General features: G+C 33.9%; 1 protein-coding gene across 2 annotated transcripts in view; it reads right to left on the bottom strand.

The window, feature by feature from the left end:
• Nucleotides 1-746: 746 nt before the first annotated feature.
• The window catches only part of LOC147078491 (uncharacterized), a 42,699-nt gene continuing 19,830 nt past the window's right edge, over nucleotides 747-23,615 (bottom strand). Inside the window, exons 9-12 of one of the 2 annotated variants that reach the window (XM_085960168.1) lie at nucleotides 7,973-8,033; nucleotides 5,942-6,204; nucleotides 5,252-5,301; nucleotides 762-996 (exon numbers count right to left, since the gene is read on the bottom strand). In XM_085960168.1, coding sequence (XP_085816294.1) covers nucleotides 898-996; nucleotides 5,252-5,301; nucleotides 5,942-6,204; nucleotides 7,973-8,033 — 473 coding nt within the window. In that variant the 3' untranslated portion in view covers nucleotides 762-897. Of the gene's footprint in view, nucleotides 997-5,251; nucleotides 5,302-5,941; nucleotides 6,205-7,972; nucleotides 8,034-23,615 lie in introns of both variants that reach the window. The other variant, XM_085960169.1, reaches the window with a different exon arrangement.

Raw genomic sequence — 23,615 nt, 5'->3', positions numbered from 1 at the left:
TGGACCACAGGTGTTAGATGTGATCAGAGATGAGAGAGAGCTCTGAGCGGGATGGAACATCGAGAGCTTTTGAGCATTTGGATTTCGCTAGTCTTTCAATGTTTGGTGTTAAGTTTGTTACTGAGAGCAGCAGAGAATTCTTCAAATTTGAATCAGTTATTCGCGATCTTGTTTTGCTTTTAATCAATTTCAAGTGTTTACTGTATATAGTATCATTTCTCATTAGCAAAAAAATCAAAGCTGGAATTTTTTTAGGTCAGCCAACACATGAACTGACATTATGCAGATTTTGTATGGCAAATTAAAACCTCTTCTGCATCAAAGATGTTGAAGAAAACTTTCTTGTATAGAGATGGAGAATAAACATATGAAAGTAAGGCAAAGAAAAAACTTCTGGGACCTTCAAACAAACTCTCAGGCTTGTGTAGGTTGTCATTTATATCTGTCATATAAAAAATGGCACTTATGTCAAACTGAAACTTGCTCCAGTCATTTTTATAGGAAAACCACAGAGGGGACCATCTGAATGAAGATACAACATCTTTGTCCAGCATGCATTTATATCCATGGACTGAAATTAAAAATCAACCACTCTCTTTCACATTTTTCTTGTCATTCCTTTTGCTGTCCATGCTCGAGTGCGGTGCCCAATTGGGTCTAATCAACCCAATAAGCTCCAAGACTGACACTGTTTTCATCTGCACCACAATTGGATAGGAAAGTATTATGACAACAAAGGTTGAAAATAATTAAAACTATTTACTTTTAAATCAATTGTTAAAATTATATTACTGATCCAGAAATAACATTCATTCATCACAATAATAATGATAGGTATATACATTAAAAACAAATTTTGTGAACATGCCGACGATATAAATAACACACTATAAAATATTATGACTGATCTAACGATGAGGACATCCAGGAGCCCAATGGCCCGTCCCACCGCATTTGAAGCACTTCCCGTATCCTCCGAAATAGTGACCTCACCTCCTGAAACACATTACATACTTATTATAGACTTATAATTGCGGAGCTGAGGATTGAATGAATATAAGTGCGCCGGAAACCGACTACAGTAAATTAACTTCAAATTTAAATTTGTAATATTAGGAGGCGTCTATTTCCAATACCCGCTAAATCCACAATCACGAAGAAATCATGTTTAGGTTGTTTCGTGTCTATGAATAAGAATCAGTGCGGCCTGTGTATTTATTTTGTTCCTAAATACGTTATATCCCTAGGAAAAACGACTCGAAAATTTCAAGTTATTTCCTATATCCGTAAGAAAGGTAAATGAAGTTCTTAACATTTCCCTCTAATTTTGATAACGACTGGGTGTTTAACAAATTGTGTTGAAATATTGTTTGATGTTAAATTATTAATTTATACTATCATGATTATTCAAATACAGATCTATATACAGTGTGCCAATATAATATATATATTATTATATATGTTACACCGAATGTGCGAAATTGACTATTACATGAAATGGGCAAAATTTTGGCTAATTCATGTAATAGTCAAGCCTGTTGCCTTATTCATGAATTAGGTAATTTTTCTGCTGAGTGCATGAATTCGCCACGGTATGGAATTCTTGAACTGTCAACATGACAGAAGAAAAAGTAAATTTAATACGGTTAGTTTTATTAGTTATAATTGGACATAATATAATATTATTAGGTTAGGTTAGGTTAGGTTTTGTAATTCTGAATTAAATTATTCAACTGAATGTCCATTTTGAGGTTAGCTATCAAGTGTCAACAAACTATCACAAACATTCAATCGACCATTGCACAATTGATACCCAAGCACGAATCAAATCGCGAAAATACTTTTCAATAAAATTCTTCCGTTATCATATTATAGTTCTAGAATTTTTTTGCGCATAGTAAATGTATATGAACGTCATTCAAATCAATGACATTTGACACATTTGTTTAGTTGCAAAAAACACCACAGAGCGCGATCATCTATTTTGACCATAGATAATATAAATGTACATTTTGACCAATCCATGAGCATTCGATACATTTAGTTTAGTTGCAAAAAATACCACCGTAGCGCTACTATCTAATTTGTCCAAGACATGAAGTAGGCAGAAAAATTACTGCCGATTTCACGCACTCTCCAGATATTTTGTCTAATTCATGAATAAGGCAACGGGCTTGCATTTTTCATGATTTAGGCAAAATTTTGCCCATTTCATGTAATATTCAATTTCACACATTCGGCGTAACATATATATTATTATAGTATATTATACATGGCAGTTTTCAAGAATGCAACATTTCTTTGTAAAATGAAATATATGTAATTATCGAAAGACTAGTGAATAAAAAACGTTTATTGATGGGTTAACATTGTATTGGTCATTATTTGGCCCCCGAGAATAATTCAATGCAACATAAGTGTGCCAGAAGAAGTGATATAAACAAACAAATTAATAATTTTAAGTTCCATCAATCATCATTCATCCTACTGGCAAAAAACAATATTAATATATTACATAATAATATATGTTTTTCTCCAACGCGTTTCCCCAAAAGATATTTACATATAACTATCTTAAGTTTCTCGAGTGTGTACCTAGGTCATCATCATCATCATCATCAGCCTGAATCTATCCACTGCTGGATGAAGGCCTCTTCAAGTTGCTTCCACTTCTCTCGGTCCTGTGCATTGCGTTGCCACGTACTTCCGCAGAACTTTATCATTTCATCGATCCAGCGGCCTCTAGGTCTACCTTGTGGACGTTTTGTACTTCTTGGATACCACTGGATGACTAGATTTGTCCAACGATTGAAACTTCATATGAAAACAAAAACTTCTAGAACCCGGCCCTCATTCTCCGGAGGCCAACCTGATACTGATCACGGCAGCGATCAGCGAAGGAAGGCAGAGGGTGCTAAAAATCCCCGGAGACCCGGAAAAGGCTGCCAACAAATGACCATTGCTACATATAACGCAAGAACATTGTCCAGCGATGCCAAACTTGTACCTAGGTACCTACTAATAATTATTATTAGGTCGATTTTTTTTTTTTTTTTAAATATAAATACCTATTACTTATAGCAAATTCACAAGCCAGTAAAAAATGTTATTTACACACTATTCATCTTCAAATAACCTACATATTAATTAAATTGTGGACAATGCCTATTTTTCGGTCAATTATTATGTAGGTACCTGGTGTTTTTGGTTTTATCATGTAAATTACAAAGGACATAATAAAATTACATGCAAACACTGTCTTGTGTGGAAGTATTCAGATGCTAATGCTTGTGACACTCGTTTGCCATAAAAAGTATTTCAAATTTGAATATAACAAATTCCTATAAGAATTTATCGCTGATTCAAAATAAATGTTGGTCCCGTTGACTAAAACGAACGTATTAACACCTTGTAAATGTGAATCAAAACAAAGGTTTTTTCCAATAGAGTAATAAAATGTATGATTGAAACGATTTAAAAATAATATGTACCTATAAATTAATATTACCTACTAAATATTCTACCTGCATGCTGATATTGTCTATAGCAGAGATTTTTAACCCTGTGTCCGCGCGCGCAAGTGCGGCAGCAGACACATTCGTGTGCGCAATGAAAAATGATGATAAGGAATCTAATTAGTATAATATTGTTTTATTAAATACAAAATTTTTGGAAAAACCTGTTTGTTTCGAATTAACTGTTATTTTGTATACATTTTTAAAAAGGCGGTAACAATTTCCTTGTTTTCCAGTTGAGAACCCCTGTAGCTATAGCTCTACTCTATAGATTTTATTATTTTATGTCATGTAATCAATTTTATTCAATAAAAATATTTAAAACTAAAACATGCATTTGCATAATTATTGCTGGTAACCATGTATCATGCTGAAACAAATGTTAATTGGTTACCATCGAACGACGCCAAATCCAACAGTGATTACTTACTAACTCCGCCAAATCCTGTGATAACAATCAAACTCGTCTAACTCCAAACGGGTTTTGCATTTTTTATACCATAAAACAAAAATATTTCGGCAATTTATTGTTTAATCATAAAGATTCATACTTTTTAACATACATGCATTTTTATTTGTTACATTTAAGCATTTAATTTCCTTATACAGAAAATGTCCATTTGCCAAAATTGCTTGCATGTGGATTTGGCAGGTATTGGAAATAGACGCCTCATATGTTATATATCAGTTTTCAAAATTCTCAAAAAAGATGTTGCTAAAGATATACACCGTCATAAATCGTCCAGTGTAGTAGAACTAAGCTCATCCCAGTATAAAAAGTATTGAATGATAATATCGCACCGTAAGTGTAAAACCAAGGCATCTGCAAAATACATATTTTGGATATATTAGGGTTTGAAGTCTTCGTTTTGTTAGGAGAAATAGAGTTTCTAAAAAAAAACCATAATATTTGGTTTATATCTACATTATATTGCATGTTCTTTCAGTTACTTCACTTTTACATTATCAAGTTCACGACTTTTGCAGTTGTTTTGCATTTAATCTCGAAATTGAAAAATTTGCAGATACCATGGTTTTACACTCACAGTGCGATATGTCAAATGTGGTGCCCTCACTCAGTCGACAACTTATACTGGTGGATCGATATAATAAATAACACCCTTTTATACACAGGATGCCTATGGAATGTAATCTAATGTTACGAATAAAATGCTTATAACAGTAATAACCTAGTTACATGTTTGAATTTTGTTTCACACATAGATAGGTATGTATGAGATCTTGATTGAAAGAATTGCTCCTAATTTTTTTCCAATGTCATTTGTAATCGTGCAAATTCTCAGACTCTCAATTATACATTTGAACTCTTTTTAACCCTTTTCTGTGAGCCAAGTATTTCATAAATGACACCTGAACACAAGTACAAGTTGACCTGAATTCATTTTTAGTCAAGTAATCTTTTTACATGGTCATTACTGTTAAAATAAGACTATCCAAATTATATATTAGAATCAAGGTATAAACTGAATTCATCCAATTTTCACTAAAAGAAATCGAATAAAACTGGGAAACAAAATAATATTTAATTGCAAAAATGGCAGCTGCCGGCTTACGGAAAACAGATTCACATGCACAGTTTTTACACAGACACGTTTGTGTGCATTAAGCGCAACCCACATTGAGGTGCATGTCGCCTCCTGTCACGCTGTCTGAGTGTACTGTATGAGTGATCATTGTATCGCTAAACTTCTATAAAACACTCAAAAGATAAATACCGTCGAGACGAACGGCGGACGCCTGTCACTCTCTGTCGCCTGCTCCGCTCCTGCAAAAGTATTCAGTTTGATTATTTTTATACATTTATGTCATCAAAAATACCAACTGGAAACTGAGGTCAATGTGACACGGCACATTGGTGGCGATCAGCGGTGTCTTCAAGGTTCACCGTGCCATTCATTCAACCCGAAAAGTGTTTTGTCACTTTGATGAATTTGTAGGTCCACACTTGCTTCTCGGCGCAATTTAAAAATACATTATAACCCCACCCCGTTAATTCAAAATCAAAATCAAAAATATAAAAATTCAAATAACAAAATGTGAAATGAAAAAATGGGGACAATTTGAAAAAAATTTTTTTTTGCTGTAATTGTCTATGCTCTGTCTGTCTGTCTGTCTACGCTTATAATAGCGGTTTTGCCTTGGTTGTCTATGCTCAAAAAGTGGGGTTTAGATGGTTTCAGGTATAGACTCGAAAAATCTGACGTTTCTCCAGGGTAAGCTCTCGTAACATAGAGCCGAAAATTAAGCTAACGGGATTGTTTTTAATGAATATTTCGAATTAACCGTGTTCCGTATTAATAAAGTTTTACCGTATGTGAATGACGAAAAGGAAATTTTGCAGAAAGGAAACATTTCATAATTGAGTCTTGATAATGCTCGCACGGATGCGGCGAAGGGTAGAGTACCTGCGTGGGCGGGAGTGTGATCTGAGCGATCCACAGAGGAAGAAGGGGGTTGACTGGCATCGGAGTATCCATCGCCGGAGTAGCGGTCGTCAGAATCATCGGTCCACTCCGGACTCGAGAGGTCGTCGCTGTCGTAGAGTCGGCGCCCGTAGAGGCTCCGCCTGAAGCCGTAACTGTAATCCCTCTCCCTCTCCCACTCCCGCTCCTCATCGTCCCCGTCATCATCCCAGTAGTCGTCGTTGCTGCTGTCGCTGCTGCTGTCGCTGTCAATCCGATATTATTTCAAATGAATGACCGCACATATCATTATCTATGAAACAACAAAACCGTCTGACTAAAGACGGAGTTGCTACGGAGGACAGGGAAAATCCTCTAGTTTTTTAAGACAGCGGGCCCCAACCGGTGGTCCGCGGACCACCAGTGGTTTTTGAGAGAATTTTGGTGGTCCGCAGAGTAATATTTGCAATTTTCGTATTTATTAAAAGTTTCAGTATATTCTTATATTATTTTTGCAATTTTAGCCTTATTATGTCATCAGTCCGAGTGTTGAGTGAAAAGGCCTTAAAAATTTTGATTCCATTTACAACTACACATTTGTGTGAAAAGACATTCTCATCAGTGACGGCAATTAAAACCATGTACCATAGTCGGCTTCAAATACAAACGGCTATCCGTATTGCAGTAATGTCATTGGAACCAAGAATCCAACAGCTTGTTTCAAACAAGCAGCAATAAAGGTCACACTGATTATCTTTCTGTTACCTATAATTAATCTTTTATGCACCTCTATGTCGACGTACATAATAATTTAATAATTGCATTGATTCTTTTTTAATAAAATGAAATTAATTTTTTTTTTTTTGCATTTTTCGTAATGAAACATGCAAAAATTTGCATTTTGAATAATATCTGTGTTAATAAATTTATTTATTATAATTCTTTCATCATTATATTGACATATCGAATTTTTAACAAATGTGGAAAAAAAAAACGTGGTAGTGGTCCGCGAGGTCCAAAAGGCTGCGGACCACTGTTTTAAGACACTTAAATAATTTCATCATATTATGTAAGAGTGATAAGCAACTTTTCTTTTAATGAGACTTAAATACCAAAATACTTTTGAGGGCCGCATTTATATAGATGCATGTACAAAATTATATTTATTCTTCAACCCCAAAAAAAAAAATTCTGACCGGAAACGGACTTCGCCAAGAAATTTTTTCCGTAACTTTTATTTTTGTAGAAATCTTTTATTTCCATGAAAAATATAGTACAGAAATGTTAAATTATAGTATTTAGGGGAAACCTGAATACACCCTGAGATTAAAGTCCGCCATACCCCCAGGCGATTGTGGAAATCGGAAACAATGTGAAGCCTAGATAAAAAAAAACTTTCTCTTATCCCAACACATGTTTTAGTTGGCTATAATAAGTTACTCACATTGATATAAAGGAAAATAATAAAAAAAATACCCTGGCCAACTGTTAAGCCAAACAACAAAATTTTGCAACCTGGTCAAAATCTATTAAACCCGAAGATCTTGAATAAAAATTTCTTGTATAGAGATGGAGCCTAAACATATGAAAGTGACAACAAAAAAGGATCACAACAGCCACTAATTTTCATACAGACCCTAATAAATTACTACATACAAAAAAATATTGCATACAAAAATGGCACCCATGGCAAGTTAAAGTTACCTTCAGCAATTTTTATAGGGAAATTACAGAAGGCTCCATCTGCAATAAGATTCAACATGTTTTTGGATGATTTTGTTTTCATAAAATATTTTAAATTAATAAATGTTGTCGATTCACTAAATCTAGAAAAAGAAGAAATTGAACAACGCCAAGAAAAAAATATTGTTTTTTTGTTATAATATTATATAAATTGCAATTGAGTTTTTTTAAAAGGGTTCTTTTAAAGCAGTGATTCTGATTCTGAAAGACGATGAAACTCTATTTTATCATTCGCAATGTTGTATTGTCACATGTACCTAGTTAATAATATGAAATAATTTATTATTGAACCTGTCATAGTCGTCCACGGCGGATGTCCCAGTTAGGTCTATGATATGTTTATTCTGCGCATCTGAAAACAGTACAGCTCGATACAGCCAAGGCATTTTGTTTATTGACATGAATACTTGAAGCTGTTACTCGAGATGACTTTATACAATGAATACATTAGCTGTATTAAGCCGTACTATACTAAAAATAGGCACAACCTATACACACATTAGAAAATAATTGAAAAGTGGTATCATGCGTGACAGATTCAAGCGTTCATGGAGGTAAAAATTGAATTATGTAACTGGGTACATACATATTATATACTGATTTTTCATATATATTATAAATGTATAAATCAATGACAAAAAATAAAAATTGTGAATTTTGCAAAAGTTTTTGTAAAAATTTGGAATTTGGCAAAGAGCCGCATGCCAATACCCAAAGATCCGCGGTTTGCCGACCCCTGATCTAGGTACCAGTAGCGAAGGGTGGAGGTAGGCTGTTAAGATCGGCCATAAATAATACACATTAAGCTTTGTTAGTCATACGTATTTATTTTTATTGAACTTGGACTATAATTTACAGATGGTGGTTTAAAAAATTAATTAAACCCTGCCTAAACCAAACCATAATAGTTTTGGTATATTTTGGACAATACGACAAAACTGCACAGTTTTTCATTCATACTTATTTGTTTTTGTTGGATTTAGAATACATATTACACATATTCTTGGTTAATTTTTTAAATTAATTAAGCCCTTCCTAAACCAAACTACAATAGATAAAAAATATTATTATATCTATAAAATGTCCAAAGTTATGTATGATTTAATTATTGCATAATTTTAGATATTTTATAGATATACTAGTATTTATTGACTGTTATGATTTTATGATTATCTGTTATGGCTTGGCTTTCGCAGGGTTCAATTGAATTTTAAAAATGAACCAACCGAATTGTATTCTTATTTCAATGAAAACAAATACGTATGACTGACAAAGTTTAGTGTACACAATTTATGTCGAATCTTAACAGCCTACCTCCACCCTTCGCACTGCCACCTACTATATAGAAAATATCAAGATCTTCGAGACCTAAAAATAAGTATTCGAGCAAAGATAAGATAAAGAAAGAAAATCGAAGCGGGAGAATGAACTGAGAAAGGTTGGAAAGTACCCAACAGTACATATCTCATCACTAACCATAATAAATGAGTACCTACCATTCCAATTTTTCAATTCTAAATAATAGTCTCCGAAAAACTCATAACATGCCACGATCATAGCACTCTTCCCAGAACGCTTTAACATTCAATAACAACTTATCTTATTAAATCTGTTACATAAACGTAAAGAAATAGTGGCAACGTCGCAAGACGTTCGATTGTTAGGACAATCAAACAAAACATAAAGGGTCTTTCAATAAGGACGCTCGATTTTTTTTAGGTTAGAGCAGCCTAGTTAGTTAAAGTGACATCTGTCAAATTTGTTGTGAATTGTTTAGTAGTGTATGGCAAATCACCATAGAAGGTTATAGCGTTGAACAACGTGTGCAAATCATCAAATTTTACTATCAAAATCAGTGCTTCGTTCGAGAAACCCCTTAATGCAGCGGTTTCCAACCTGGGAGGCGCGATCTATTGCCAGGGGAGGCGCCAAAATTTTTGAATAAATTATTTTTTATACCATAATATCTACAAATAAATAAAAGTTCATATCTTAACGTAACAGTGAAAATTCAGTGCATGAATGTTTATTTTAATATATAATACATATATTTAAATCCTATTAAAAAAATATTTGGAGCGGAGAAATTTAAAAATGGCGCTTTTGCAAACGCTCTGTTTCGGTAATGCACAAAACGACCGCTGGTTGCATGAAAACAATAACCTCAAATTTAAATGTCACTCGTAGCTAAAGTGTCAACTGAAGCGTGTAGGCAGGGTGTGATATTTTTTTTTAAATTGTTTTTGACGTGATTTCTTTAATATAATATAACAATAATACATGTCTCCACTTTTAAATGATTTCTACGCCAGATATATTGAAGCAAACAAAAATCTATTTCCTGAGTTCTTGGTTAGTTTGCTAATGCATTTTTCATATAATTTTATTAATAGTAAAAAAAGTCGCCTGCGGCGCTACTTTGTTTCAGGGCTATTAAATATTTTTAATATATGGGTGAAAGATCCTGGCCTGTGGGCCCTATTCACTATGTGGAGCTCATGATAGAATCCATTAATTTTTGTCAATGAACGATGATGAATTTGGTTGACTTCTTTTAAAATTGATTGTGGTAATAAACAAGCTCATTCGTCGCATGAAAAAAAAATTAATTAAAAAATGAATTTGATATAAGTAAGTAGTAAAAACTTGTGTGTTAAAAAAGTGTCTGTATTATTTAATGAAATAAAGGGGGGGAGGCGCCAAGATTAGATTTTTTTTACCGCATCTAGTCCAAAGCATTAAGATCGTTGCTAGGCGATGCGCGGACTGCGGGTCGCGGGTGCAAATGACACCTGTCAAACGAAATATTATTTGTCATATAAATCCAACATACGTTCATTTTATGTTCTGTTTATTGTTCTATTAGTAACAATAATAATATATTCATTGACATGTTTTCTTTTTAAAGTAAATGGGTAACGTTTTTAGTCATCTTTACACGATTTTAGAATTAATTGACCCGTCGCCATTACGCAGCAAAGTGACGTGCTTCTGGCTCGAGATTCTCTCAGTGAATGGCAGCGAGTCCAAAATTTCGTCGCGCCTACAGTTGGAAATTATTTGGCGTTTCACTGATGCGTCACCTTAAGAATATGTGGAGGAATTTTTAGGACAACACCCATTCACGTGCTACAAGTGGAACTCAGCGTACCTCCACTGAATGTCAGGAGATGGGCACTGGCTACCAAGACATAGATAAAGTGGAAATCTATAATAGATAACCCTATATTGGCAAAGGTGAAACTCCTATACGAGCTCTCGTTGAAAGCAATACATACTATGAGAAAAGAAAGCTCCCACTACTGATAGGAATCCGTAAAGCCACAGAAAGTTGGGAGGTATTAAATACAAAATGCCTAGGTATGTATTCGCTGAGGAGGCCAGTTGGTACCTACAACCTCAGCTCTGTTATCAAACTAGATGTCAAAGGAATAGACAAACCAAAACAGAGCACAGTATCCGATAAGGCAAAAGAGCTCGTCGAAAAAATGCTGATAGAGAAGTACGCAGGATGGATCCACCTTTATACAGATGGGTCCAAAGATGAGAATAGAGCAGGAGCAGTTCTTGTGATAGCAGAAGTAGGTATAAACAAGAGCTGGAAGCTAAACCCAGCAATACCAATAATGATGGCGGAGCTCATCGCGATAAACGAAGCAATTGAATACACTTTAAGCGATGATTTCTCGGCACAATCCGCTGTCATATTAACAGACTCCAAAAGCGCTTTACATCTTGCCGCAGCAACTCGCTCACATAACAGTAAAACCATAGCATACCACATACTTGACCAGATCAACGCCAAGAAAAATAGAGGAGGAGATCTATGCCTTCAATGGATCCCATCGCACATGGGTATTGAGGGCAATGAAAGGGCGGATGATCTGGCAAAGGAAGCTGGCCATTCAGGGGTACCATATCAGTGGATACCAGAAAACCTGGACTGGAATGAGGCTATAAAGAAAATGGGCCAAAGTATGTGGATAGATTTTCACCATAGGGCATCATTAGAAAAGGGGAAATGGAGTAAGTCTATTCTACCATCACCACGGGAGGTGCCCTGGTTTGTAGAGTCTCCTTTGACGAGGAATGAGCTTAAGTTAATACAGAGGCTAAGAACAGGGCACACAATGGGTAAAAGATTTGATGTCCTCATGGGAAGAAGCGAATCACAGCTCTGCGATGAATGTCATGTTTTAGAGGACATTGTACATATAGCACTACAATGCCCTAAATATGAACTTCACAGAGTACAGCTGCGAATTGCGGATATCTATGAGAATGTCGACGAATTGAAAGGTGTCCTGGTGGTGGGTAAGACGGACGAGCTAGGCAAAATTGTAAAGTTATTTAACAGAATAGGAATGAGGACCTGATCGACGGATCCCCTTCTAGAAGAGAAGAGGCGATATGACAGCAAGTCGCAGTCAAAGCCTCGGTAAAATCACAAAAAAAAAAAACAGAATTTGATTGCTGGACGATGATTTGTTTCATTTAAAAATATGATAATTAATAAAAAAAAATATGTAGTGGCACAAAAAATTACGCCTCACTTGTTATTAGATATTATATCAACATGTTATGTGAAATTGTCAACTTAAAAATCTTCATCCGATAACAACTACCGATTTTATGAACATGTGCATATCATAACAATTTTTATTGTATTTGTATTGTATTAAGTGGTACCCAAGAGGTACAAAGCTTCCGCACGGTAGACCTAGAGGCCGGTGGATCGATGACATGATTAAGTTCTGCGGAAGTACGTGGCAACGCAACGCACAGGACAGAGAGAAGTGGAATCAGATTGACCTTCATCCAGCAGTGGATAGATCATTCATAGACTGATGATGATGACATATAATATAGTTATAATTGATCTTTTCAACTCGACAATGACGAATTGCGTGAATAAAATGTAAAATCGTCTTATGCATTGAATGTTTTGGCCCATACTACAATGATCAAAGCAAAAAACGATTGTAATATTTTTTTAATATTTTTAAATGTCTTTATTGTGTATTTAATTTCAATTTTATATGAATAAATAGTATTACAAATTCAAAAAAAGTCAATACCCTAAACCTTCAACGGTTACATATGGAACCATAAAAAAAAAATCAAAATGATGACTAAAAAACAAAATATAACTAAAATGATTATTGATTACTTGTTATTATATGTTACGAAAGAATATAATATCAGTTATTCAAGAAAAATGCGTAAAAATTAATTTGCCCGCTAAAGGGTTAATACCTGGCATAGATTTTTCTAGATGAGATATATAATGACTGATCTGGCATTTTTTTCCAATAAGACCAGTTTCGTCCACATTAAAAATATGTTGTGGCAGGTAATCCTCTTTTTATGATTTCTGCTGGACGCTTGCTAAAATTCATAGCTTCCTCTGTATCTGCCAGTGGCGAAGGGTGGAGGTAGGCTGTTAAGATCCGCCATAAATAGTGCACATTAAACTTTTTCAGACATACATATTTGTTTTCATTGAAATAAGACTACAATTTACAGATAATGTTGGTTAGATTTAAAAAAATCAATTAAACCCTGAAAAACCAAGCCATAATAGATAATAGTCAAAAAATACACGTCTATCTATAAAATATCTAAAATTATGCAATTAAATCATACATAACTTTGAGCATTTTATAGATAGAATAATATTTTTTATTTATTATAGTTTGATTTACGCAGGACTTAATGAATTAAAAAAATGAACCAACAATATGTGTAATATGTAGTTTTAATCCAACGAAAACAAATAACTATGAGTGAAAAATTGTGCACAATTTTGTCGTATTGCCCAAATTAGACCAAATCTATTATGGTTTCGTTTAGGCAGAGTTTAATTGATTTTTAAAAACTAACTAACACCATCTGTAAATTGTAGTCTTAATTCAATAAAAACAAATACATATGACTAACATAGCTTAGTGTGCACTATTTATAGCGAATCTTAACAGCCTACCTCCACCCTTCGCCACTGGTATCTGCATAACTCGGCAGCCCCACCCGTTACTTTGATGTTGTGTAGTTTATTACTGCTTTTAAGTTTTTGAAACCGAATGTATTAGTATCAACACTATCACTATTTTTACTCTTTATGTCTTCAAAACGACTCAAGGTTTTATCCTGTATGAGTATAAGGCTTATTGGAATTTGTTGTTGCTGCATATCTTCCATCCATATAACCAATATTTCCATTTCTTCTATTAATATTTCTCTTTTCTTGGTAATTATCGTAGATTGCATTACTACTAATTTTTTTACATGATCCATATATAACATAATACTATATGCAAACACAAGCGCAGAGAAACAAACTGCAGCAAAAAAGCATATTTAAAAAAATCGCGTAAGTAGGAATTCACGCGAGTCGAGGACTTACTGTAATGCACATTTCTGTGATTTTCCGGGTTATATCAAGATTTTCAGTTCTATTGGGATTTAGTTATCAGCTTTAATGAAAAGTATATAAAATATGTATATATTATACGCCCCCCCCCGGCTACATTCAAAATTTGTATTGTGCCCTTCATGGCAACGAGGTTGTCGACCCTGTTTAGACCAGTGGTTCTCACGTGAAATTTAACTGTGGCCACACAATTGACATTGACAGTTTTATGGAAACGTCTGGTGGCCACACCAAATTTTACTTTTGTGGTGATTGACACAAATACATGAAATTGTATACCGGCAGAAATTTCTTTAAGTTAGAAACCGACTATTTTACAAATGATCTCATCACAAGAACACATTATGGATCATTTGAGCGTCGAAAGAAATCTAAGATAAGTCATGTGTGTTCAATCAATTTCATAATTTTATAAATAAATTTTTGAAATTTTAATCTGTAAAACGCTGATGGCCGCATATGAGAACCACTGGTCTAGACGTTTGTTTTGACTAGAAATTGAGTAAATGATGTATAAAAGATCTTTGCTATCTTTTTTGCAGTCAGTTACTTTAACTGTAATAGCAATAACAATAGTAACATTGTTTTTTTCTATTTGTATCTCGAAAATTAAATGACGAAACTATTTTTTAGCCGGTGGAAATTAGAATAAATTATGCATGCACGGATGGTTCTTAATAATATGTAAAATTAAATAAACAGCTTTTGAATTTATTAAAATGAGTCAATTTTGTCACGTTTTTGACTACTATGCATTTATGCATTGACGCATTGGCCAATAGCTGTTAATGTTGGCGAACTAAGGATGTTTAAAAGAAGCGTATTTTATTGTTATATTGAATAAGTACCTATTTTTATATTTTAATTCATTAAAGAAAAACGAATATCAATGTGTTATCCTAATTGCGAAAATTCAAATTTACACATTATGTAGGTACATTATAACATTTCCTCTCCTCTCTAATTCCTCTGTGTTAACTTGAGTTGTATGGTTTTTGTATAGGTGAATGTTTCAATTAAGTACAATTTGGTATTGTCGACTATGTAAAATAAATATTTTTAAAGTTATTTTGTTTTTATCAATACCAGAGTGTGGTATTTTCGATTGGTGTAATCATTATTTTCTTTTTCAATATTCCTTCCCGTATTTGTTGTGCTAACGCAGGGGCAGGCAAACTTTTTGGATGGAGGGCCAAATTCAAGAATTCAAAATGAGCGTCGGGCCGCACGTAAAATAACATTTTTAGATATACACTATTTATTATCACGAAAAATAAACATTACAAAAAAATTAATGAGAAGAATGAAAGTGTTGTACATTTTTCAACATTTTTTCAAATTCACGTGTTATTTTTGTAAAACTGCTTGTAAATAAGCATCGGAGATATTTGATCGTAAAGAATTTTTATTGAGGTTCATGATCGAAAATGTTTGTTCACATATATAGGTTGATCCAAAAACAACAAACATTTTTCTTGCATAATCTTTAAGTTGGTCCAATTTGTCTGAATTAAGGGCATTGTAAAATTTGGAGATATCTTCACGACGATGCAATTCTCTTAAATCAGTGTCACACGGCAGACCAATAATCTCAAGTTGTAGCTCTGTCAGTACACTATCAATATCTATTGAAAATGGATCGCGTACTGTTGCTAAACTTGTCTCAATTTTTCGGAAGTCACCAAATCTTTGTAAAAAATCGTCATTCAGAGCTTTAATAATTTTACCATATTCTTCAAATTTATATTCTGGTATATTCAGCAACTTCAAAGTTGGAAAGTGGTCCACGTTGTTATTCGATATTTGTCGAAGGAACAACTTGAGTTTTAATTGAAATCCATTCAAACTCTTCACCATATCGTGGGCATATATTTTTTTTCCTTGCAACGCAGAGTTAAAAGTATTTAAATGTGTCACGATGTTCAACATAGAAAATAGTGGTTACATAGTGTGAGACGAGACGCAAGGAAGACGTACTGAGATAATACATTAACGAAACAACAAATTCTTCAAATTTTAATCTATTGTCAACATTGGCGGCCTTAGGCCCGAAAAACTAGTAGGTCAATTTTGAATATATTATTTTAATTTGCCTTTTCGTTGTATACTTAAAAGACGTATTGCAGATTGACTTTTTATACATTATATAATAAGTGCTAGAAATTTTTATAGATAGGTACCTACTTACCCTTCAAAAAATGTCCATTTTTCATAACGCCAACCCATCGTAACCGAAATTGCACACAACGCGTTATAATTTTTTGTAAATTAAGTCCACTTTTCTTTCTTTACTTTTTGAAAAATCATCAATCACATGATTATAAAAATTGTCTATTTTTCCCACATATTTTTTTTCAATACTGAGCATTGCAAGAGCGGTCAGTCTATCTTGGCCCATCGTATTGCGTAGAAAGGTTTTTATTCTTTTGAGAGTGGAAAAACATCTTTCACTTTCAACTGTTGTCATTGGTATGACGCAAATAAATTGGAGAACTTTGATCGACTCGGAAAATGTTTCGTTGAAACTATTGCTGAGTAAAAAATGTAGAAGAGAAACTGCACGATTAGCGCCATGCAAATCATCTCGTTGATAAAACACCAATAATTCATTTTTTAACTTGGTTATGGTTATTTCTTCTAACTGTTTTACCAAATTTACTTGACTTGTGGGAAAATTATTTTTAAAATCAGTGCAATTTTCTTTATTGAACAAATCGGATATAATGAGATGATGATGATCGTTGGATGTGAATCGTGCTTCTATTTCCACTATAATTGTGTCACAGACTTCAATTGCTACTGCGTTGCTATTGTCATCTATCCGTCGCTTTTTATGATCACCCGTTGCACAGCTGGAATTCGGATTAGTGCTAGCTTCATTTCTGATTTCGGAAATATATTTTTTAAAATTATCGATGTATGTTTTTATCTTAACCCGGCCGCCGCGTCAGTTTCAATATGAAAGGGGCTCTCTCTGCGGTACCATTTTTCTAAATGCTATCCTTCGCTATATTATGATAAATACGGCAATTAAAAATAGCTGGTATTACTGTTATCATGCCTAGATACATAAGGTTCGAAGTGCCACACTAAAAAATAGAATCGATTGTTGAATTTAGCTGTGAATACTTGAATAAAATCGTCCATAGTCCCTTGTACTGAAAAAATACGCAGCCATGTTTGTGACGTAAAAACGCGTCATTGAGATTGTGCGCCTATGAAAAGAAATAAATCACTGACACTAATTTTATTTTAGTCATGTTAGAAACACTTAAAAATGCCGTTAAAAATATTGAAAATAATAGCTTTTATTGTGTCGCATATTATTACAAGTTTTATGGGTCGCGTAAAGTTGAGTCCACAGTGGTTGAAATATTGTAATAATTTCTTATGATATTTTTTTAGTGTAATTTGGATTTTTACTAGATTAAACTTTTCAGTTTTATTGAGCATTGTGTTATGTTAGTGATTGTCGTTTTATGTTTTATAAAAAAAAACATTTATTGCGTGAGGTTTTAAAATTTTATAAACATTAAATTGCATACAAAGATAATATGTAATATAGTTGAAAAGTCAATATTCCATGATTTACATTTTATATTATGTTGTATACCCGTGTGTTTTTTTTATACTTACGTTTATTTATACGTTTTATATATTCCTTCATAGTAGTTCGTAATTTATTGGTAAAACTCGCAATCGTCCTAACTAAAATATAATAATATATTATATTTTTTCATTCCGTGTGGACGTATCTTTACGACATATTTACGACTTTCAATAATGAGCTCGATTTATGACTTTCAAACAATTGGGGTGACACATGACGACATGACCATGAGTAATAAAAATAAATGACATAATCCAGAACACAAGTTCAAGTACATATTTATAAATATTTCGACGACACAGGTTCGGTTTTTTGGTTGTATTTTATTCCCGCAAACATGGTGTTGTAAAGATCGCGGTGAATATTCAACTTGACACGATAAATCACTCGGCGCACACTCAACTCGAATGAAAATATTTTGTATACCTAGTGCGCAGGCGCTATAAAATACCGCGTAGATTTGAACTGATGCAATCGTACCGGCGAATCTCAATAGATCGAGAGGGTTCGAAAGATCGATGTTTATGAAATTAAAACAACATATTTTTTACAAAGTTATATAGGTGGAAGTAGGCGGATGGATCGGGCTATTTTTTAATAAAATTCTCAATGCCGCATGAAAAATATTTCTTGCGTTATCCACAGGTCAAGGTTTGCGTATCTGACTGCTATACGGTCGCCCATGTGTTACGTACTAGCTGTATCCTACTGGAATACGGTCGCCGGGAAAGGGTTAATAGCGTCTAAGTTTCTTTTTTGCATTTGTTTAAATAAAATTTGACAATGAGGCATTATTTTATGAAAAAAAGTCAACCAACAAATAGAAGTGTTTTTTTCCAAATTATTTATTAAGTTTTGGGCTTGACTTAGGGTATTGGTGTCATTTTCTCTGTCCAGTATTGAATGTAAACACTGTAAAATGTCTTCTCGGTACAAAAAAACTGTCTCCACACATTTAGCATTGAAGCACCATCTAGTTGGAGCTGCTTTCGGTAGACGCACTTTGACGAATTCATCTAATATTTTCGTTCTTTTTGGTGATCTCGAAAAAAAGACGGAAAATGATTGGACTGTGGCAAAAAAAACTTTCAGACCAGTGGTTATGGTGGATGCTTTTTGCAGAACTAAATTAAATTGATGAGCATAACAGTGGATGTACTGTGCTGGCGGAAAAGTTTCACGGACTCTCGTCTAAACTCCTCCAGTTTTCCCACTCATTATGGCAGCTCGTCGTAGCTTTGCGCTATTCGCTGTCGGGGAAGAACTTCCAAGATTCTCAGCTCTTTTAAAATTTCTTCTGTTAATCCTATTGCCGTGCACGCCTCTGGATTTACAAACTACCAAAATCTTTCACATACTATATTGTCTTTTAAATATCTCACAACGAAAACCATTTGCGTTTTTGTGGAGCTGTCTGTCGTTTCGTCAACTTGAATAGCTACGTAATTAGATTTTTTTATGTCATATCTAATTTCTTCTTGAGTGACTTTTAATATTGAATCTAGCAATTCGTTTTGGATAGTCTTCGAAATTCCTTTGAATGAAGTTGACCTTTCTAAATGCTCCTTCATAACAATATCTATTTCCTGCATGAAATTTATTAATCCACGAAATATACCAGGATTATCAGACTCTTTAGACTCATCATGGCCTCGTAAGGCCAGCTCAAACGATCCGCAAAATTGAATACACTTTAATATTTTTGTTAAAATTAAACGATGTTTATCGACAGTTTCATTGTGATCAGCAATCGATCTGCGGTACGCACTATCTAACTGAATTCGGATATCTGTTGTTCCTAATAAAACAAAACTCATAGAATTATTTATGTGTGCTGTTGACTTGCTATGCTTTTTTATTTTTTCTTTGAGATGTTTTAGATCACCAACACCAAATTCTGTCCATTGCTTTTCATTTTTGCAATCAAAAATTAAACAATGAAAACAAAAAAATAAATTCCTTCGATCGCAACCACATATCCATTCGCAAAAATGATAGCTTTTCTTGTTGAAATATCTGTTAACATCTTTGCTTTTCTCTTTCGTTGTTTGAACTATTTTCATATCCGGCATGTACCTGCCTAATATCTTCGCTTGTAGACGTTTATCATAGTCAAATGTCTCATTCTTTATTTCATTTAAAATATAATCCACTGAATTAGACATTTTGTGTCAGTTCAAACAAATAAACCGTCGTAAATTCCACAAAACTTCACAAAAATGTAATAAATCACTAAAAACCAAACTTTGTGTCTATATTCATATAATAACTGCACCAAAAACTATTTACATACGTTTAAAACAACCAAAGACATTCGTCGAAACTTGTCAACTGTCAGAAAAAAATACATCATACAATAATCTCCGGCGTGGCAGTAGCAAGGGACCCTAGTCGACTTTATTATTCTGTTTCACATAATTAGCTGAAAATATTTTTTGTTTCACACTCGGACAATGGCCGAGAGGCATATAATATATGCATCCTTGGAACTTAAAGCGTCGAATATTGTTTTATATCTTTCTTTGTCTAATGTATGAAAAATGAGAGAGAAAATTTTATAAAAATTCTCAGTTTGGGCCAAGAATTGAATTGCCGGACGTTGGCGGCGAATTATCGCCCATCGAGAATACAAAACAAAAACACAGCGTACGCCTTATAATTTCAAATCCACCGATTATTATTAATATTATTATATGACATTGTACATATTATTATTAATATTATTATGTCGATTGTAAAGTATTTATTTTGGGAGGACAATGACCGAATGACCTAATGGGAGAGCCGCGTATGATTGTCAATATTTTTTAAAAAATTATAAAAAAAGTTATTCGCAATCAGAAGTACAATTAATGATGGCGGGCCGCAAAAAAATTCCCGGCGGGCCGCAGTTTGCCCTCCCCTGTGCTAACGGCTTACGCATACTCCCTAAAATCTGTTCACCTAATCACAGTAGTTATTCATCTAAATACTCTAAATCAGTGGTTCCCAAAGTTGACTGGGCTCCGACCCATCTAACAAAAATTTCCAATCTTGGGACCCACCTCTTAGATGTCTTGGAGAAAAGAGGGCATAAATATTGGTAATGCTCAGATTCCCTAGTAGCGAGTCGTGGAACTACTTAACCTTTCAGCTGCCCGGCCGATATACAGAGTTTATACTAACAGGGCCCAAGAATTATATATTTCAATAAAATAAAAAATTCTACATAAAAATATAAAAATATAGCACTCACATTGATATGATGTCATGAAAAGCTCCAAAAACAAATTAATTATACGAAATCTCGTAAATCTGTCATCACATTTGCACTAGAATTAGGGTTGCCACAAACCACTTCACTTAAAAAAAAATAGTTTCACGAATAAAATAACTTCACCAAACAGACAACGATAAATATTTACAATAAAGAAAGTTTATAAATATATTTACTACACTATATTTATACTATATTTACACATATAAACAAAAAAAAAAAAAAAATTTTCTTCCGTATGGAAAATTTCAAAACAAGGCTCGAAACATAGAGCAATGTCACATTGTTTACATAAATATCTAGTTTCTTTACGTTTTTTATCAGTTTTGGAATTGAAACACACATAACATCGTCGAGTAGCATTGGTTTTTTTTATTGTCGACGGAATTTTGCCCAAAAAATGGCGTTCGGTAAGCCTAGCTGGCAATGGAGCCTTCCGTTTCAAATTCTGCCGTGGTTCAGTCTTATGATCTTCGATCAACTGTGTCAGGACATGTATTTGAAAATCTCCCAAGGGTTGCTTCTTGCCAGTTTTTTCTTGGTGGATGACGTGGGCATTCAGTAGACACAGATCAATAAGGTGAAAAAATACCTTTTTGTACCACTTGATCGTTTTTCTGGCACATGTGACGGAAGAAATGACCATGTCACCATGATCCACTGCACCCATGTTTTTGTTATACTCTACTATGCACTCGGGTTTCACAATCGGTTCTTTCGATTTGTAATCGACTTTTCCTGTCGGCTTAGTAACATTGGTATGCAGAGTGGTCAACATTGTCACATCTTTTTTATCTTTCCAAGAAAGAGCCATCATATCGTCCGTGTGAAACGATTCGGTTTCACCTTTTTTTAATTTGGTGGTGAAATTTGGCATCCCGAGTCTATTCCGTCTTACTGTTCCGCAAGCATTTGTCCCATTTTCATGCAAAAATTTAAACAGTGTTGGACTACTATACCAGTTATCGATATATAACGTGTGGCCCATGTTCAAATATGGCTTCAGTAAAGTGGCCACAACATTTCCTGATATGCCAATATAGTTTAGCTTGTCGATCTCCGTTTGTTTTCCCGTATATATAATTATATCTAAAACAAATCCAGTATGGCAATCGGCCATCCCAAATCGACTAGCCTTTGTTCGGATAAATTGTCGAAACGAAAGTCTACCTTTGAATAAAAGAAGACTTTCGTCAATACATATGTTTTGATGAGGGTACAATAGATGTTGAAAAGTGTTTTTCAATGAAGTTAGAACCTGTCGAATTTTAAATAAACGATCTCCTGAAACCTGTGCTTCGTTATCGCAAAAGTGGAGCATACGAAGCAACATTTCAAAACGATTTCTTGACATAGACTCCGAAAAATACGGTGAAAATAAGCATCGTTTTGTTGACCAGTGTTCTGTTATTTTATTTCGAGAATTCCGCGACATCAATAAACAAATTCCCAAAAAGGTATAAAAATCATCGGTGGTACAGTCTACCCATCGCTTCAAACGGTCACTCAGTACACGCATGTTTTTGGTGGCAAACACAAATTGTCTATTCGTTTCACGAACTATCATCTCCACAAATGATACACTAACAAATAATTTGAAATAATCCGATTCACGAGCATTAGAAGGCAAATCTGATTTGCCTCCCGAAATATTTGAATCGAATGAAAAGATACGAGGATCAAATGGGTCCGATTGCCATGAAAACGATGGTCTTTCGATACCATTTAAAATGTCTGCAGGAATATCGTCATCACAATCTTCAATATCATTTTCGTCCTCACTCGGTTCGTCTTCAGATTCGATTGTTTCCACGAGCACTTCAATCAAATCATCATCCGAATGCTGCATCAAATGCTCATCCATTTTGATTACAAATCGTCAAAAAACACGTGTAAAATAACTTAAAATCACAAAAACACTAAGAATACACTAATATTCAATGAAGTGTTGTATATTTATAACAAAACTAAATACATCGAAGCAATCACACAAAGTTCTACTAAAATATCACGTAAAAAACTTCGTTACAAATTAAAATAACACTAAAGTACACAATAAATGTCAGATTTTTTTGATAAAACGTGGTTATAGAACTTGTATATTGAAAACAAAATTAAAATAACTGAAAAATGATCATTCGCATGTGAAATAATACACATCAATGAAATATTCCGAGCGCGCGCGTTCAACACTAAAAATATGGGCAGAATGGCGGGCGATAGTTTGGGATTTCCCAATTTTGGCAGCCCTAATTTCGTAGAATTGAAATATGTCTAGTCACTGTTTTACCCACGATTTGAATCAATTTTTGTTTTGAATTATTTCAATAGATGTCACTAGCAACACCAAAATTGAGAAAAAGTCGATTTGACATTTAAAAAGGCGCGAAAATATGAATGCGTGTTTCGTACGTCACGGGCGTGTATCGCGCGACCTACTATGACGCTCGTCGTACGTCACGGGCCGCTATAAGGTTAATGCTATCTTATTTGTTCTAATTGAAATAAAAAAAATATTTTTTATAAGTGTTACCAATATGAATGAAAGACTGTTGAAATAAGAAACACAACTTAAATAAAAAAAAATATTACTTAAATACCTACACCTGCAAGGTTTTTTTTTACAGCTATTTCAATG

Source organism: Rhyacophila brunnea, unplaced genomic scaffold (genome assembly GCF_057557595.1).
Source record: "Rhyacophila brunnea isolate RB1 unplaced genomic scaffold, BYU_Rbru_1.0 scaffold_11, whole genome shotgun sequence".
Taxonomy (NCBI): domain Eukaryota; kingdom Metazoa; phylum Arthropoda; class Insecta; order Trichoptera; family Rhyacophilidae; genus Rhyacophila; species Rhyacophila brunnea.
The sequence above is the reverse complement of the archived record's forward strand: the minus strand, read 5'-3'. Positions and strand labels throughout refer to the sequence as shown.